The 17,823-nt window shown below is 42.8% G+C and overlaps 1 protein-coding gene across 1 annotated transcript in view; it reads left to right on the top strand.

Moving 5' to 3' along the window:
- ADAMTS12 (ADAM metallopeptidase with thrombospondin type 1 motif 12) overlaps window positions 1-17,823 on the top strand; it is a 544,067-nt gene that overhangs the window by 431,384 nt on the left and 94,860 nt on the right. Inside the window, exon 17 of the mRNA XM_063453964.1 lies at window positions 15,111-15,237. Within this exon, the coding sequence (XP_063310034.1) occupies window positions 15,111-15,237 (127 nt within the window). The remainder of the gene's footprint in view (window positions 1-15,110; window positions 15,238-17,823) is intronic.

The raw sequence follows: 17,823 nt of genomic DNA, 5'->3' as shown, positions 1-17,823 counted from the left end.
ACGGAACTTGACAAACAAGTTGATTCCATACAGGAGCAATTGCAACCTTGTGTGGGAACAGAAGACTTTAATGAATTATCAGATAGAACTAAAAAAAGTCTGGATAAAATAGAAAGGGAAATCAAGGATACCAAATATAAGAAATATAAGAGAGATAAGAGGGATTATGAGGAGGGGAGGGTCAGAAACTTCCAAAGAGAGAGGAATAGCTCTGACATAACCCCACAGAGGAATCACTATAGACGCCAGGACCGAGTAAAATTTGTTACAGAAAAGCCCACCCAACCAAAGATAACCCCGTGGAGGGAAAGGGAGTCTAAGCCCCATGAAAAAGAAAAGAAAGACGATTGGGTACAAGTTGTTAAACGGGGAAGGAAATATAGCCAAACTGAACGTAATTATCAGACGAATAGAGATAATGTTAGATCTCAAAAAGAAAGGAGGGAATATATGCCCCCTAATAAAAATACCTTTCAACACTACACGTCTTCCAACAGGAACACTTATCAAAATCGATATTCAGTCCTAGATAAAGAAGAAGGATCTGATTTTTTAGACAGAACACCGATGAGGAGGGAGTTTCCAACAAAAAGAACCAGGACGGCAAGCCTAGAGGATGTAGAGGAGGGAAACAACAAAAAAGAAAAGAGATACAACCGATAGTTCCGGTTGGCATTACTAATATCTCGACTTATACGCTGAGTGATAATGAGACTAAAGTGCTTAATAAGGGACTGAAGTTTGCTCCATCTAGAAAGTTCGACCCATTCACAGCGCACATTGATGTGCTGAAATATGGTAGAAAACTATCTATCAAAAAATTCTTCCTCAACTCCAATAAAGAATATAATAAGGCTGAGAGGGAAGATCCGTTCAAACACTCCAATCTACAAAACAGGTCCACCTTCTACCCAAGTTATTTAAAACAGGGTGCAATAGAAACCTTTGAGAGGGTGGTCTCACAAGATCTAAAGAAGCTGTAAAAGAGACAACAAGAGCCGAACCTCACACATGATGAGAGACAGGCATTGAAGGGTCTTAGAGAAAATGAACAGATCATCATCAAACCCGCAGATAAAGGCGGGAACTTGGTGGTGATGGACACAACAAAATATGTGGCAGAGTGCAATAGGCAATTAGAGGACCGGGTGATATATGAGAAACTGAGGAAAGACCCATTAGGGGAGATAAGAAAGTCTCTTGTAAAAATTCTGGACAAGGGTAGACTGGAAGGGATCCTCTCCAAAAAGGAATACGAATTTCTAAATATCAAATCCCCGAGAACCCCAGTCTTTTATATACTCCCGAAAATCCATAAAAATCTGGAAGAACCCCCGGGTAGACCCATAGTGTCGGGCATTATGTCCATCTCCTATAATATCTCCAAATACATAGATACATTTTTACAATCTATTGTTCCTCTTACTAGATCATATTTGAAGGACACTATGGACGTACTCGATATGGTGAAAGATTTTGTATGGAAGGGAGAATACCTCCTGATTACGTGTGACGTGTCTTCACTCTACACCTGCATTCCGCATGACAGGGGATGTGCAGCGGTAGAACACTTTTTGTTGAAATACCATGATCTACCCCCCTCACAAGTGAAGTTTCTCTTGGAGTGTATCCGGTGGTCCCTCCAGAACAATTATTTTTGGTTTGATTCCTCATTTTTTTTGCAGTTACGTGGAACGGCGATGGGCAGCACGTATGCACCTAGCTATGCCAACCTATTCATGGCCCATTGGGAGGAAAGTTTCATCTATGGTGACCATGGCTGGGGTGCACACGTGCTTGCCTATCGCCGGTACATAGATGATATGTTCCTTATATGGAATGGCACTGAGGACACTTTTTTGGAGTACTTGAAGTTCCTTAATCACAATGACTGGGGAATTGAACTTACCCATAATATCAGTCCCTCAGCCATTGATTTTTTAGACCTGAATATCTACGTAGCGGGTGATACACTGAAGACCAAAACCTTCTTTAAGAAGGTGGATGCCAATGGTTATGTGGCATATAATAGTGGCCATTATTCACCCTGGCTCAATGGTATCCCGAAAGGGCAATTATTGAGACTGAGGCGGAATTGCACAGAGGACAACACCTTCCAGATACAAGCTAAAGAGCTATTGAATAAATTTAAGGAGAAGGATTATCCTGATGATATTCTAAACAAAACATGGCATGAGGTAGAAAAGTTAACACAGAGGGATGTTTTAGAGAAATCTATAAACAGTAGAAAGGACCCCCCAAAAGATCTAATGGTGTTTAATTTTAACTCAGAGCATAAAGCAATAAAACGAGTGATTAATAAATCCTGGCATATCCTAAAAATGGATAAAGATCTCGGTGATACATTACCTGAAAAACCAAATATCACCTTCAGGGGAGCACCTAGTTTTAAGTCTTCATTGGTGAGAAGCTTCATAAAAGAAAAAATCCCACCGATAACTAACAATGCATTTGGGGACCTGAAAGGTTTTTTCAAATGTAGAACTTGCCTGGGGTGCAGAGACACACGCCGGACTGAGAAAATAGTGTACAAATTTCGGTCAACTAAAAATAAAAAGGAATACGATATAAGGGAGCATATTACATGTCGAAATACTAATGTAATATATCTTTTAGAATGCCCCTGTGGTCTCCAGTACATTGGGAGAACCACACGGCCCCTCTATGTAAGGATACGTGAACATGTATATAACATTCGGAAGGGGGTCACAAGTCACAGCGTCTCCAATCACTTTAAGGAGGCACACAACCAAGACCCTTCAGGTCTCTCTTTTATCGGGATCAAAAGAGTATTCAAAGATTGGAGAGGGGGCGACTTCATTAAGAAAATCGGGCAGGAAGAGATGAAATGGGCTTACTGTATGGATACATTAACCCCTATAGGACTGAATATCGATTTTGACCTTTTTAATTTTCTTTAACTTCCTCTAGTGTTTAATTCCTCTCTGGCATTCATTGGGGACATACGACTAGTATAGCTAACATTTAGCTTTTTATAGAGAGATTATAACGTGTATGGATTAGTATATGTTTAGGAGATATCCCCCTTTTTTGGTTCTGGTGAATTGGTGAAATTTTCCGGTGAATATATTTAAGGCTGTCTTTTTTCTATTTTTATTTATTAATTTTTTTTTTATTTATAAGATGTATTGATTAAATATGTATTTAGCCATCATGCTAAATTACTTCTATTTTACTAAAAGACAAGCTCTTTTTAAGAATTATTGTCGTTTTTATTATTTTTCATACATATGTTTGTGGTATAAATTTCTATTCTAAAGTATTAACACATTTCCTCTCTCCATTTTCTGGGCATTGTTTTGGCATATGTATGTATCCTTAACCAATTGTAACCAAATGATAAGACACACTAGAAGTTGGTTTTTTGAGATACATTTGCATTTTATGAGTATTGCATAACAGGTTCGAGTAATGATGCTTGCCAAGAAACTAATTGGGCTATTGGGTAAACACTATTTAAGAGACATTGGGAGCCACCCACATTTACGCTTGAGAAAGCCCCAAGAGGCGGGGCGAAACGCGTTGCGTGATACCGGAAACCGGAAGTCGGAAGTAACTTCGCTGGCTGGGAGAGTCGGAGACAGAGTAAGAGAACTACTACTTTCGTTTTTTTGAAAAACGTAACTCTGGACTCATTGAACTCTCAAACTAGCAACAGGAATATACTTGTTTGTTATTTTTAAACACATCTTTTATGTTGAAATAAATGGAATTTTACTTCTAAACGGACCGGATACCGAGTGATTGCTTCCAGTTGTCAATTTATCGGATCCCACGATCACAGGGGACTGATCCTCCCAGAGCGAGATAGTCTGGAGTGGTACTACAACCACTCCACAATTGTGAGTTTGGAACATTCCTTTTTAGTTATAATTATCTGTTTCAACAATATTGCACTAGGTCTGTGTCTCTTTATATTTCCAGATCGGACCATCTGAGCAGACCTGTGCAAGTATTTATTATTTATTCTTTAACAGTGTACACTTCCCTGCATAAGTCACTTGATATATGGTGTTATCCCAATAAGTGTTTGTATTTGCGATTTTATAGCTAATTGCATGACAAGTTTGCATGCTTTACACATTCTATTGTTTAAAGGGATACATCTATTTTGCGCACCTACTTTTTATGGTTTATTTCTTACTTGGTGAACTATTAGCCCGCCAGCTTTTACCATACAAGCTGGTGGAGTCTGAGGCGTTCAAAAAATGTGTGGCTATTGGGATACAGTGGAAGGTACCCGGACGAAATTTCTTTGCACAAAAGGCAATCCCCAACCTGTACTCGATTGTGCAAAAGGAAGTAATGGCATGTCTGGCACACAGTGTTGGGGCAAGGGTCCATCTGACCACTGATACCTGGTCTGCAAAGCATGCTCAGGACAGGTATATCACCTACACTGCGCATTGGGTAAACCTGCTGACGGCTGCCAAGCATGGAATGCGTGGCTCTGCAGAGGAGTTGGTGACACTGCCACCTCCTCTACTCCTCCTACTCCATCCTCTTCCATAACCTCCTCAGCTAAGTCCTCTTCTGCTGCTGCGTCTTGCTCCACATCAACGGCACCCCCCCCAGCTCTCCAGGTACTATTCCACATCCCAGATACGGCAGTGTCACGCCGTCTTGGGTTTGACTTGCTTGAAAGCAGAGAGTCACACCGGACAAGCACTCCTGTCCGCCCTGAACGCACAGGTGGAAAAGTGGCTGACTCCGCAGCAACTGGATATGGGCAAAGTGGTTTGTGACAACGGAACAAATTTGTTGGCGGCATTGAAGTTGGGCAAGTTGACACATGTGCCGTGCATGGCACATGTGTGTAATCTGATCGTACAACGCTTTGTGCATAAGTAAACAGGCTTACAGGATGTCCTGAAGCAGGCCAGGAAGGTGTGTGGCCATTTCAGGCGTTCCTACACGGCCATGGCGCACTTTGCAGATATCCAGCGCGAAACAACATGCCAGTGAGGCACTTGATTTGCGACAGCCCAACATGTTGGAATTCCACACTCCTAATGTTCGACCGCCTGCTCCAACAAGAAAAAGCTGTTAATGAATATTTGTATGACCGGGGTGCTAGGACAGTCTCTGGGAAGCTGGGAATTTTTTTGCCACGTTACTGGACGCTCATGCGCAATGCCTGTAGGCTCATGCGTCCTTTTGAGGAGGTGACAAACCTAGTCAGTCGCACCGAAGGCACCATCAGCGACATCATACCATTTGTTTTCTTCCAGGAGCGTGCCCTGCGAAGAGTGCTGGATCAGGCCGTAGATGAGCGTGAAGAGGAAGAGGAAGAGTTGTGGTCACCATCATCACCAGAAACAGCCTTATCAACATCGCTTGCTGGACCTGCGGCAACGCTGGAAGAGGATTGTGAGGAAGAGGAGTCAGAGGAGGAATGTGGCTTTGAGGAGGAGGAGGAAGACCAACCACAACAGGCATCCCAGGGTGCTCGTTGTCACCTATCTGGTACCCGTGGTGTTGTACGTGGCTGGGGGGAAGAACATACCTTCATTGAGATCACTAAGGAGGAGGAATGGGAAATGAGTAGCTCGGCATCCAACCTTGTGCAAATGGGGTCTTTAATGCTGTCGTGCTTGTTGAGGGACCCTCGTATAAAAAGGCTGAAGGAGAACGACCTGTACTGGGTGTCCACGCTACTAGACCCCCGGTATAAGCAGAATGTGGCAGAAATGTTACCAAATTACAACAAGTCGGAAAGGATGCAGCATTTGCAAAATAAATTAAAAAGTATGCTTTACACAGCGTATAAGGGTGATGTCACAGCATAACGGGAATCTAACAGGGGAAGAGGTGAAAGTCATCTTCCTCCGCCCACGACCACGCCGGCAAGGACGAGATGCTTTAAAGACGTGTTGTTGATGGAGGACATGCAGAGCTTTTTAAGTCCTACGCATTGCCACAGCCCTTCAGGATCCACCCTCAGAGAACGACTCGACCGACAGGTAGCAGACTACCTCGCCTTAACTGCAGATATCGACACTCTGAGGAGCGATGAACCCCTTGACTACTGGGTGTGCAGGCTTGACCTGTGGCCTGAGCTATCCCAATTTGCGATAGAACTTCTGGCCTGCCCCGCTTCAAGTGTCCTGTCAGAAAGGACCTTCAGTGCAGCAGGAGGTATTGTCACTGAGAAGAGAAGTCGCTTAGGTCAAAAAAGTCTAGATTACCTCACCTTTATTAAGATGAATGAGGGATGGATCCCGAAGGGACTGACAGTGGGTGATACATTCGACTAAAAAAGGCCTGATGAGATGAGCTGCCTTGGGCTAAAAATGGTCCACACGCTGCTGTATTTTAGCTCTGAATGCCGGTTGACTTGCGTGACTTATCCACCACCAACTAGGGTTCAAGCCGCAATGTTTCAGGGCACTTTCTGCCTGGGAAACAAACATCAATTTTTACAATACCTAATTTTTCAGGCATGTGTACATGCCTAATTTTTCGGGCCTCTGGTGTTGCACTGTGGCTTCAAAAACCAAACAAAAAAAAAGGCACATGGGATTAAACAGGGATTAAACTGATTGGAATAGTACTACTTAACACACCACTCCTATCTGGTGGCACATTAGAGTGCACGCGCAGTGCCCCAAATTTGAAGTAGGAGGACCGACCAAGCATCTTTTTCCATCTCCCGCTTCCTAAAATCGATGCCATATACACCTCCCCTGATAGGGCGCCAGCTCGTTATTCTCTTGGGCGCCAGCTCGTTATTCTCTTTTTCACTTCACTAGGGACAATTTACTGCACTATGGGCACTTAGACCCACTCTTTGACTTGCACAGTGTTATTCCTAGCCAGCATCTGTGATGGGAAATCAGGCAGTCATCTAAACGTTTAGATTGAGCTTTAGCTTAGAACACCCTTGAAGGTGTTTAAGGAGATTAGCGCTAGTTTAGAGGATTCTTCTTAGACCTCTCTGAGTCTTTATAGCCCTTCTACCTATCCATCATTTCTGGAAACTAGCTAAGAGAAAGGGTGGCTGTGTGTCTGTGATACATTTAACTTTATATCACCTTATTGACACTTTATCACTCCGGTCTCCATACTCTCTGCCTATACCCATCTCCTTAGAGGGAATTTCCTTGCCCCTGCCAATATTATATAATAGGTAATAGTATTACCATTATTACACGATTAGTCACTATAGGGAAATGAGTATAGTATCCCTTTGTTATTTATAAATGATACAATAAAGACTTTTGTCCATTACTGAATTTATTTTAACAAAGGGTACTAACCACGGTATTAGGAAGCATTACTCTGCTTTCCCTTTCTCCCTCTATTATACACCTATGCTCACTAGGATTTGTAGGTATCACTTTATTATAGTTGTCTAACCTTTTCCTATGCCAGTTTTAGATCTCCTTCTTGGGAGATTTTTTTCTTTTTTCAGTTTTTTAGCATACTTTCGGGGACCCTTGGTGTTGTACGTGGCTGGGTGGAGAAATAGACCTTCAATGACATCAGTGAGGACAAGTAACGGACATGGCTAGCTTGGTATCCAACCTTGTGCAAATGGGGAGTTTGCGGTTGTGCAAATGGACTGTTTGCGGTTGTTTGCGGTGCGTTAAAGGGGGAGTTTGGTCTGTCACTGTGAAGTGGGCATAACCCTTACACTACCTGATCGATACAACATCATACAGTAGGTCCCCCCCCTCATAATTTTTATGGCCCCCACCCACCGCTCACGGGTGGGGGCGTGCGGGAGGACAGTAGGTCCCCCCATTGTGATTTATGGCCCCCACCCATCGCGCAGGGGAGGGGGCCGGGGGGGAGGACAGTAGCCCCCCCTTATCCTTATTTACTGAATATTCCCCTGTATAACAATGTTTGGCATTTAGTGAATATTCCCTATTCTGCTCTGTGTCAGTGTGTATCAGGGTCTCTGAGGACAGGTGTCAATCCATATCTGCCAAGTGACCCTATGTAGGGGGAACAGTCCCTATTCTGCTCTGTGTCAGTGTGTATCAGGGGCTCTGAGGACAGGTGTCAATCCATATCTGCCAAGTGACCCTATGTAGGGGGAACAGTCTCTTTTTTGCTCTGTGTCAGTGTGTATCATGGTCTCTGAGGACATGTGTCAATCCATATCTGCAAAGTGACCCTATGTAGGGGGAACAGTCTCTATTATGCTCTGTGTCAGTGTGTATCATGGTCTCTGAGGACAGGTGTCAATCCATATCTGCCAAGTGACCCTATGTAGGGGGAACAGTCCCTATTCTGCTCTGTGTCAGTGTGTATCAGGGTCCCTGAGGACAGGTGTCAATCCATATCTGCCAAGTGACCCTATGTAGGGGGATCAGTCCCTATTCTGCTCTGTTTCAGTGTGTATCAGGGATCATTAGGATAGGTGTCAATCCATATCTGCCAAGTGACCCTATGTAGGGGGAACAGTCCCTATTCTGCTCTGTGTCAGTGTGTATCAGGGTCTCTGAGGACAGGTGTCAATCCATATCTGCCAAGTGACCCTATGTAGGGGGAACAGTCCCTATTCTGCTCTGTGTCAGTGTGTATCAGGGATCCTTAGGATAGGTGTCAATCCATATCTGCCAAGAGACCCTATGTAGGGGGAACAGTCCCTATTCTGCTCTGTGTCAGTGTGTATCAGGGTCTCTGAGGACAGGTGTCAATCCATATCTGCCAAGTGACCCTATGTAGGGGGAACAGTCCCTATTCTGCTCTGTGTCAGTGTGTATCAGGGGCTCTGAGGACAGGTGTCAATCCATATGTCAAGGTGTCAATATGTCATATGTCAGGTGTCAATCCATATCCATTGTGATTTAGGAGTGTTAGGTGATTTATGCCCTTTATGGATTCAAACCAGACTCTGCATCAACTGTGTAATTTTCCATGGGAGTTTTGCCATGGATCCCCCTCCGACATGCCACAGTCCAGGTGTTAGTCCCCTTGAAACAACTTTTCCATCACTATTGTGGCCAGAAAGAGTCCCTGTGGGTTTTAAAATTTGCCTGCCCATTGAAGTCAATGGCGGTTCGCCCGGTTCGCCGGTTGCGAACGTTTGCGGAAGTTCGCGTCTGCCGTTCGCGAACCGAAAATGTTGTGTTCGCGACATCACTATCTATGGATACTGTAGAGTTACAGAAAATTCATAAGCCATGTGCTACATTGTGAAAATTCCCGATTTTGGCACCACCATATAGGTTAATCACAAAACAACTCACACAATGGACGAGCATGTTTGTTTGATTCATGATTCCGAGTGCCACCAATGGCCTAAAAAAAAAGATTGATGGGTAAAAAGATGAAAGTTGCTGGGATTGTGTACCGAAACATCTGCACAGAATATGGATTGGACCTGCCTAAGTCTAGATGGGAGATACCACAAAGGGTAGTCGAGAATGACAGGGCTAAGATCCTGTGGGACTTCAATATTCAGACAGACAAGCAAGTGCTGGCCAACCAACCCAACATTGTGGTGGTAGACAAGGAATGAAAGATTGCAGGTGTGGTGGATGTGGCAATACCCAGTGATTATAACATCATGAAGAAGGAACATGAGAAGGTGGAGTAATACCAAGGACTAAAAGAAGAATTAGAAAGGATGTGGAAAGTGAAGGCAGTTGTGATAGGAGCACTCGGGGCCATGACTCTCAAAAAATTCCAGGTGGGACATATGAGATTGCTGTCCTGAAGATTGCAGTTCTAGGAACAGCTAAAATACTGCTCAGAACCCTCAAACTCCCAAGCCTCTGGTAGAGGACCCAAGAATGAGGAAAAACATACCACCCAGGAGGGGTGAGAAAATCTATTTTATTATAAATTATATATCTACAATAGAAGGCTGCTGTCACTCCACCAGCATAGTACTGCTTGCCTGGGTGCAAATATCCCACATTGAAATACGCAGCATAAAATTAAAAATAGAATGCACTCAAGGCAAGGCTGGTGCAAGGATTTTTGCCGCCCTTGGCAAAATAAAAATTTGCGCCCCCCTCCACCCGTGTGATATCACAATGCCCCACCCATTCGATTTGCCATATGAACGAACGTGTTTACATTAAAAAGCCTGCAGAGACAGGCTATATACACAAGAACCACTACATTAAGCTGCAGTGGTTCTAGGGACTATAGTGTCCCTTTAATGTGAGGTAAATTAGAGATTAGTACCACAAATAATATACTAGATTGCCTACTTACAACCAGATGAGGATGATGATGGGCTCTGGCTACAGTCTGGCTCCACTGGTCTGGTGTAGAACAGGCTCTCTGGCAGCTGTTTGTAACTGTGGTCACAAAAGTCAATGTTCTGGGAGAGCGTGAAGAAGCTCAATTTTTGGGGGGCCCTTGCACAGCTCAAGGTCTGGGCCCCCAGGGCTTGACGGTGAGTATGCCCATAAGGCCCACCCATGAGTCCACCTACATGTTCCACCCATGAGTTCGCTTACAGGGAGTGGAGTGTGTAGGGCAGGGATAGGAAACCTTCGGCATTCCAGATGTTGTGGACTACATCCCCCTATAATGCTCTTACATCCATAATGCTGGCAAAGCATCATGGGAGGTGTAGTCCAAAACATCTGGAGTGCCTAAGTTGCCTATGTCTGGTGTAGGGGATGTGTTACGTGTTAGTGTAGAGGATCTAAAGTGTGTGCTTATTGAATGTAGTGTATAGGGATACCAGTTTGTGTAGGTGATGCAGTGTGTGTGTAGTGGATGCAGTGTGTTTTTGTGTAAGAGATAGAAAGCAGTGTGTGTTTGTATGTAAGAGATGTATTGTGTGTTTCTGGTTGTGGTTAAGGGATGCATTGTGTGAATCTGTGTTTGTATGTGTAAGGAATACAAGGTGTGTTTCTGTGTATGTAAGGGATGCAGTGTGTGTGTGTGTGTGTGTGTGGGATGCATTGTGTGTTTCTGTGTATGTGTGCAAGGGATGCATTGTCTTTGTGTGTAATGGATGCATTGTATGTTTCTCTGTGTGTAAGGGAAACATGGTGTGTTTCTGTGTATGTATAGGGAAGCATTGTGTGTGTAGTGTGAAAGAAAGAGTTTGTGGGGTAGGATAGGGAATGAGTGCTACCAGCCCCTTTGTGCTTCTATTCCCCCCCCCCCCTTCCTCAGCCTCTCTCCCCTCTAGTCCCTTACTGCTCTCCCCTCCTGTCCCTTAGAGCTCTCCCCTCCTGTCTCCCAGTGCTCTCTCCTACCCTCCCCCATCCCTTAGTGCTCTCTCCGACCCCCATAGAGCTTTCCCTGTCCCTTAGTGGGCTCTCCTCTTCTCCCCTGTCCCATAGTGGTCTCTCCTCTCCCCCATCCCATTAGTCTATCCTCCCCTTCTCAGTGGTCTCTACTCTCCTCCCCTGCCTCTCTTAGTGTACTATTCTCCCCCCCCCCCTCTTCCCATTAGTAATCTCTCCCCCCCTTCCCATTAGTGGTCTATCCTCCCCCCTCCTTCCCCAGTGGTATCTCATCTCCCCCCTCATTGTCTCTCCTACCCCCCACCCTTAGTGGTCTCTTCTCACCCCCTCCCCTAGCGGTCTCTCCTCCATCCCCCACCCTTCCCTAGTGGTCTCTCCTCCACCACGCTCCCTCCCTTAGTGGTCTCTCCTCACCCCTCTCCCCTTGTGGTCTCTCCTCCACCCCCACCCTTCCCTAGTGGTCTCTCCTCACCCCCCTCTCTCCCTTAGTGGTCTATCTTCACCCACCCCCCATCCCTCCCTCCAATAGAGGCCAGTACTATGGGTGGTTTTCATTGTCACTCGCTATTAGATTAAAATCATATATGTGAAAGTTTCAAGTCCTACTGGAATAATTATGCAGGATGATTTTATAATCTTTAATTATGGCAAAATACCTCATATATTTACATGATGTTTAAGGAATAAATGCTTGCTGGTCCGTTTGCTTAATTTGAAAATTTGAAAATGTTTAACCATTTTGTTCATGAGCCACAACTGCAATGTATGCACTTGAGAATTTCCAAACACGTGAGGGTTTAGATAATGAAACAATGAGCTCATATAAATTGACAATTGATTTGCAAAATTAACTCAAGGTGTCTTTCAAAATTAGCTCACGGTAGCTGAAATGGCAAATATAATTTTTTTTTGTTTAAACCTTTTTTTTTCTACTTTAATGTTATTTATAATAAGATATTTCAATTAACTGTATGTGTGTAACATACTAGTAAAAAAAAAATGAAATATATATTCCACCAGATGACTTTATTGCTATTAATAGGTTTAATGTGTGCAAACTGGTTCGGTGACTGAGAAAGGTCTTACTTATATAACATCTATTATTCATTGAATGTCTTATTATACAAAACACTTTCATCATCAACATTCCAGTACTCATTTAGGACTGTTCTGAAAATAAGCATATAGTAAAATAACAAAAGTTATCGAGTTGTACATCAGGAAATTGTAACCGACATTACCACAGACAGATAACAAAACAAATTGAAAAGACCACAAACACAAAAACATGTCATAGCTGTTAAATAGCCAGAGGAAAACAAATAATGCCAATGCCTAGTTTTCGTGCTTGTAGAATATGAACAAAATAAATATGTAACCATACTGGAAGTTCTCTGGTACAGATGTTCATTTAAGTCTAGTCTAGTGCTAGTTTATACTTTAACCCCATGGAACTGTTATCAAATTGTGGAAGAATTCCATCTTGCCCCTGGAGTATATGTGGGCATTGGGAGATTTCTTTATTTTCTTATATATAGCTACAACCCCAGAATTATTATATAATCAACTATTCCATTTTTTTTTTTTACGTTCACATAGTTTTTATATCATCCTAAAATATTGGAATTGGAATTAGAAGTTTTTTTGGATTTTAATTTTTGGGTTCCAGTTTGGAACTCTGTGTTATTTTTTTTAGATCATTTGGATTCCACATTGGGACATGATATATTGGTCCATCTTGCCTAGGTCCTTCTGCACCTGCATTCCAGAGTGGAATGTGGAGCCATTTTCTTCTGATGTTTAAGTGCTTGTATTTGTACCTTTCCCAACTGTAGTGCTCTGGTGTTTATGGACATGGTTGTCATCATATATTGTCACTATGCATCCTGTGCTAGTATGCCTCTTATAAATAATGTACTGTGTTAATGCCAATATAATTATTGTGATTATTATGGTCAAAATTAAAAAGAACTAGAACTTCCAGAGTTGAACGTAATAAGAAAGATACATGATACCTGTAGATTGTTTTTTTTATGACAGGTGAAGAAGACAAGAGAAAAAAAAAACATAGATTCAAGTTTTCCCTCAAAACTGTGCTACATAAATAGAATGAATCCTGGGAGAATTTCTGCCCTTTATATATAAGCATTTGCAGCACTATTTTGCAGTACTTTTTTTTTTTTAATTCTTTATTTTTCTGTGCTCAGTTGTACAAGAAAGTTACATTCAGCATTTCATGAGATCGTCAGTTTGCATTTAGTCAACAATCGTGAGTATACTCTCAGTGTTTGGGGTTAGTGTCAAGCTATACCATAAAATGCGCTTGGCTAGCACTTTTTTATTATGATCATGTTTGAAGTCAAACCCGGAGCTAGTTAGATTTCTACAGGCTAGTGGTTGGTTGTGTTGCGCTCACGGTATACTACAGGCGTAGGATGTGAGGTATGCTCCTTTGTGTTACATGAAGGTGTTATGCTGTGCAGGAGCTTACGCGTGTGCGTGATCTCAGGATGATTTCATTGTGCGTATCTAGTGCCAGGGTATGTGTATCTTCTGGGTACTATGTGCTATGTGCTGTGCATGCTTCTGTGGACGTCGGTCCATTAGATGTCTTAGTGGCAGTCTGGCACTCTCAGTGTGGCTCCTGACCTAAGGGGGTGGCGGGGGATGGGGGGGTTGTTAAGGCGCCTCTCGTTGCTAGGTTGCCTGCGTCTTGGAGGGCATTGTACAGATCCCGTTATGTTTGGGTGTTGTGGTGCCTGTCTCTGGCGTTGTGGTGAGATGTCTGCGTGTACGTACAAGAAAATAAGAGTAAGTGATGAGTCAGTGAAATAAAAGTAAAAATATAACCAAGTGGAAAGAAAAGGATAATAACAAAAATATATGGATAAGCATGGAGCTCTATCGTTGTAGATTCTCTTTTTAATCTATGAGGGCAAACCTGGAACACTCTGTGTGAGCACCTATGTGCATAATATTAACCCTAAGTCGTCTATCCTTTTGTTGTATTTAGACGTCAAGGTAATTTGATGTGTGTTCTAGATTTGAAGATCTGTTCTGTTATGAAATGCAATGCATATCCATATAGATTAATCACGAAACATATTACTTGTGCAATTGATGTGCATGTTCGTCCGTGTTGCCAAAATTGATGGAGGGAAAAAATGATCAATGGCTAGGGGACTGGCACTAAATGTTGCTTTTATTCACAGATTAAGTGAGAAGTGAGGAAACAATTAAGGAGCAGTAAAAAAAATCAATCTATATTTATATTTATTAATAGTTGCTGTTCCACTTCTTTTTCCCATTATGGGTCACCTTTTCTCACTTAATTTGTGAACAAAATGGTGGAAAATGCACTTATCAGTGTACTAAAAAAAAAAAAAAAATATATATATATATATATATATATATATATAATGTTTATATTATGCACATATTTTGTGGTACACTGATTGGCTTATTTTTGTGCCCTTTGGTTCATCATTCATATTCCTGTATCTTGTTCTGTGGATGAAATTCTTACAAGTTGAACAGCAACTTGCATACATTTCTGCTTTACTGAATTTTAGTTTTATTTTCAGATGTACTGTTTCAGCCAAAACAAATGTATCTGCAGTGTACAAGTCTAGTTGGCTATGACTAATAGTATAGTCTCACTGAACAATAAAGCTTCTGGTATTTTCATGGTCAGACATTATTTTTTGCCAGACAACTAAACTCGTTTCAGGTTGTTTAATGCACATGATCTATGGGATAGTTTGTCTTAATGATTAAAATGGAAGCAGAGATGTGTTATAGCAAGGGGATATACTGTAAAAAAAAAAAAAAACAGTTTTACAAAACATCCTATCATTGTTTCTTGTCTTTAATAATATTATTGGATTTGCTTCACAGGAGTTCAGCGGAAAATTGCACGATGTGTGAACAGAGGAATAGGAGTTATTAAAAATACATTCTGTGACCCAGACAGGCAACCTATGCCGAAGCAGAAAAAGTGTCTCATGGAAGACTGCCCCCCCAGGTAACATGCATCACCACCATTAACTATTATAACTAGGTACAGGTAGAATGTTTGCACATGTGTGTTTATTCAGTTCCCAAAAGAAGATTTAGTGATTAGCAATGGTTTGGAATGACACCACTGTGTATCAAACAGCTGCAACTGTTCCACATAGTAAGACAAGCCAACATCTTCCTGTACAATACTCAGGGTACACAGCACTTGTAACTGGGAGAAGAAGAAAGAATCAGTTTCAGGAGTCAAATATTCATTAAATTAAGGGTCTAGGCAATTAGAACTTGCCAAGTATCTTTTATTAATACATGGTACAACATAATTAATTATTTTTTAAAATTATAAATTTCTTATGAATAACTGTTGGATTCAATTTGTGCCAACAAATTTGAAGAACAAAACAATAAACATACTTTACTTATTATTATTATTATTATTGCAATTTATATAGCGCCAACAGATTCCGTAGCGCTTTACAATATTATGAGAAGGGATTTAACTATAGATAGGACAATTACAAATAAACTTACAGGAACAATAGGTTGAAGAGGACCCTGCTCGATCGAGCTTACATTCTATAGGAGGTGGGTGTAAAACACATTAGGACAGGAATTTGCAATCAAATAAGGTGGACTGCCCTTTAGGAGAGGGCAAGAGACAGGTATGCGAGGTAAGGGTTAGTCTTGGAGGCCATATGCTTTCCTAAAGAGATGGGTTTTAAGGCACTTCTTAAAAGATGCAAGACTAGGGGAGAGTCTGATGGCGGTAGGCAGGCTATTCCATAGGAAGGGAGCCGCCCGCGAGAAGTCCTGCAAGCGCGAGTTGGCCGTACGAGTGCGGACAACGGACAGGAGGTGGTCAAGGGCAGAACGGAGAGACCGAGAAGGGACATACCTATGGATCTGTGAGGAGATATAAGAGGGGCTAGAGTTGTTCAGTGCTTTATAGGTGTGAGTTAGTACCTTGAATTGACTCCTATAGCATACAGGAAGCCAATGTAAGGATTGGCAGAGGGGTGAGGTGTGAGAGAAACGACTAGAGAGGAAAATCAGTCTAGCAGCAGCGTTCATTACGGACTGTAGGGGTGCAGTACGGCTTTTGGGAAGACCAATCAGGAGAGGGTTACAGTAATCCATGCGGGAGATTACCAGAGCATGGACAAGCTCCTTGGTAGTATCTGGTGCAAGAAAGGGGCGGATGCGGGCTATGTTTTTAAGATGGAATCTACAGGATTTGGCAACATGCTGGATGTGAGGCTCAAAGGTGAGACCAGAGTCAAGTATGACGCCAAGACAGCGCGCTTGCAAGGATGGACTGATGTTGGTACCACAAACTTGAAGGGAGAGTGAAAGAGGAGGATCAGTATTAGGAGGAGGAAAGACAAGGAGCTCAGTTTTTGAGAGATTGAGTTTCAGAAAGCGGGAGGACATCCAGTCAGAGATGGAAGAAAGGCAAGCAGTGACACGTTGCAGGACGGCAGGGGAGAGGTCCGGGGAGGAGAGATATAGCTGGGTGTCATCAGCATACAGGTGGTAGTGGAATCCAAAAGAGGTAATAAGTTTGCCAAGAGAGGCAGTATAAAGAGAAAATAGAAGTGGACCAAGGACAGAGCCTTGGGGAACTCCAACCGAGACAGGGCGAGGGGAGGAGGTATCATTAGAAAAGGAGACACTGAATGAGCGTTGGGAGAGATAAGAGGAAAACCACGAGAGGACAGAGTCACAGAGACCAAGTGATTGAAGAGTTTGAAGAAGGAGAGCATGATCAACGGTGTCAAAGGCTGCTGAGAGGTCAAGAAGAATTAGTATGGAGTAGTGGCCTTTGGATTTAGCTGCGATTAGGTCGTTAGTGACTTTGATAAGGGCAGTCTCTGTAGAGTGGAGAGGGCGGAAGCCAGATTGAAGGGGGTCAAGGAGAGAGTTGGAATTGAGGAAATGAGACACACGGGTAAAGACAAGCCTTTCCAGAAGCTTTGAGGAAAAAGGGAGCAGGGATATGGGACGGTAATTAGAGAGGGTGGATGAGTCGAGGGATGGTTTTTTTAGTATAGGTACTACAGTGGCATGTTTAAGGTCAGCAGGGACGATGCCAGAAGAGAGTGAGCAGTTGAAGATGTGTGTTAGAGAAGGCACGAGACAAGTGGAGAGAGATCTGATAAGGTGAGATGGGACAGGATCGAGCGGGCAAGTGGTGGGGCGAGAGGAGCAAAGAAGAGCAGCCACCTCTTGGTCAGTAGCTGGGGAGAATGTCTGAAGGGTAGGAAATGCATGATCTATGTGTGATTGAGAAACAGAAAGGCAAGGAGGGGAGAATTCTTTCCTTAGCTGTTCAATCTTGTCAGTGAAGTAACATGCAAAGTTATCAGAAGTAAGGTTAGTTTTGGGGGTGGCCACAGCAGGGCGAAGAAGAGAATTAAAGGTGTCAAAGAGACGCCTGGGGTTGCGGGAACATGAACTAATGAGAGAGGAAAAATAGGACTGTTTGGCAAGGGCAAGGGCTGCACTGTATGAACACAATATGAATCTATAATGGAGAAAGTCTGATTGGGTACGAGACTTCCTCCAGGAGCGTTCAGCACAACGGGAGCATCTT

Source organism: Pelobates fuscus, chromosome 5 (genome assembly GCF_036172605.1).
Source record: "Pelobates fuscus isolate aPelFus1 chromosome 5, aPelFus1.pri, whole genome shotgun sequence".
Classification (NCBI taxonomy): domain Eukaryota; kingdom Metazoa; phylum Chordata; class Amphibia; order Anura; family Pelobatidae; genus Pelobates; species Pelobates fuscus.
The sequence above is the reverse complement of the archived record's forward strand: the minus strand, read 5'-3'. Positions and strand labels throughout refer to the sequence as shown.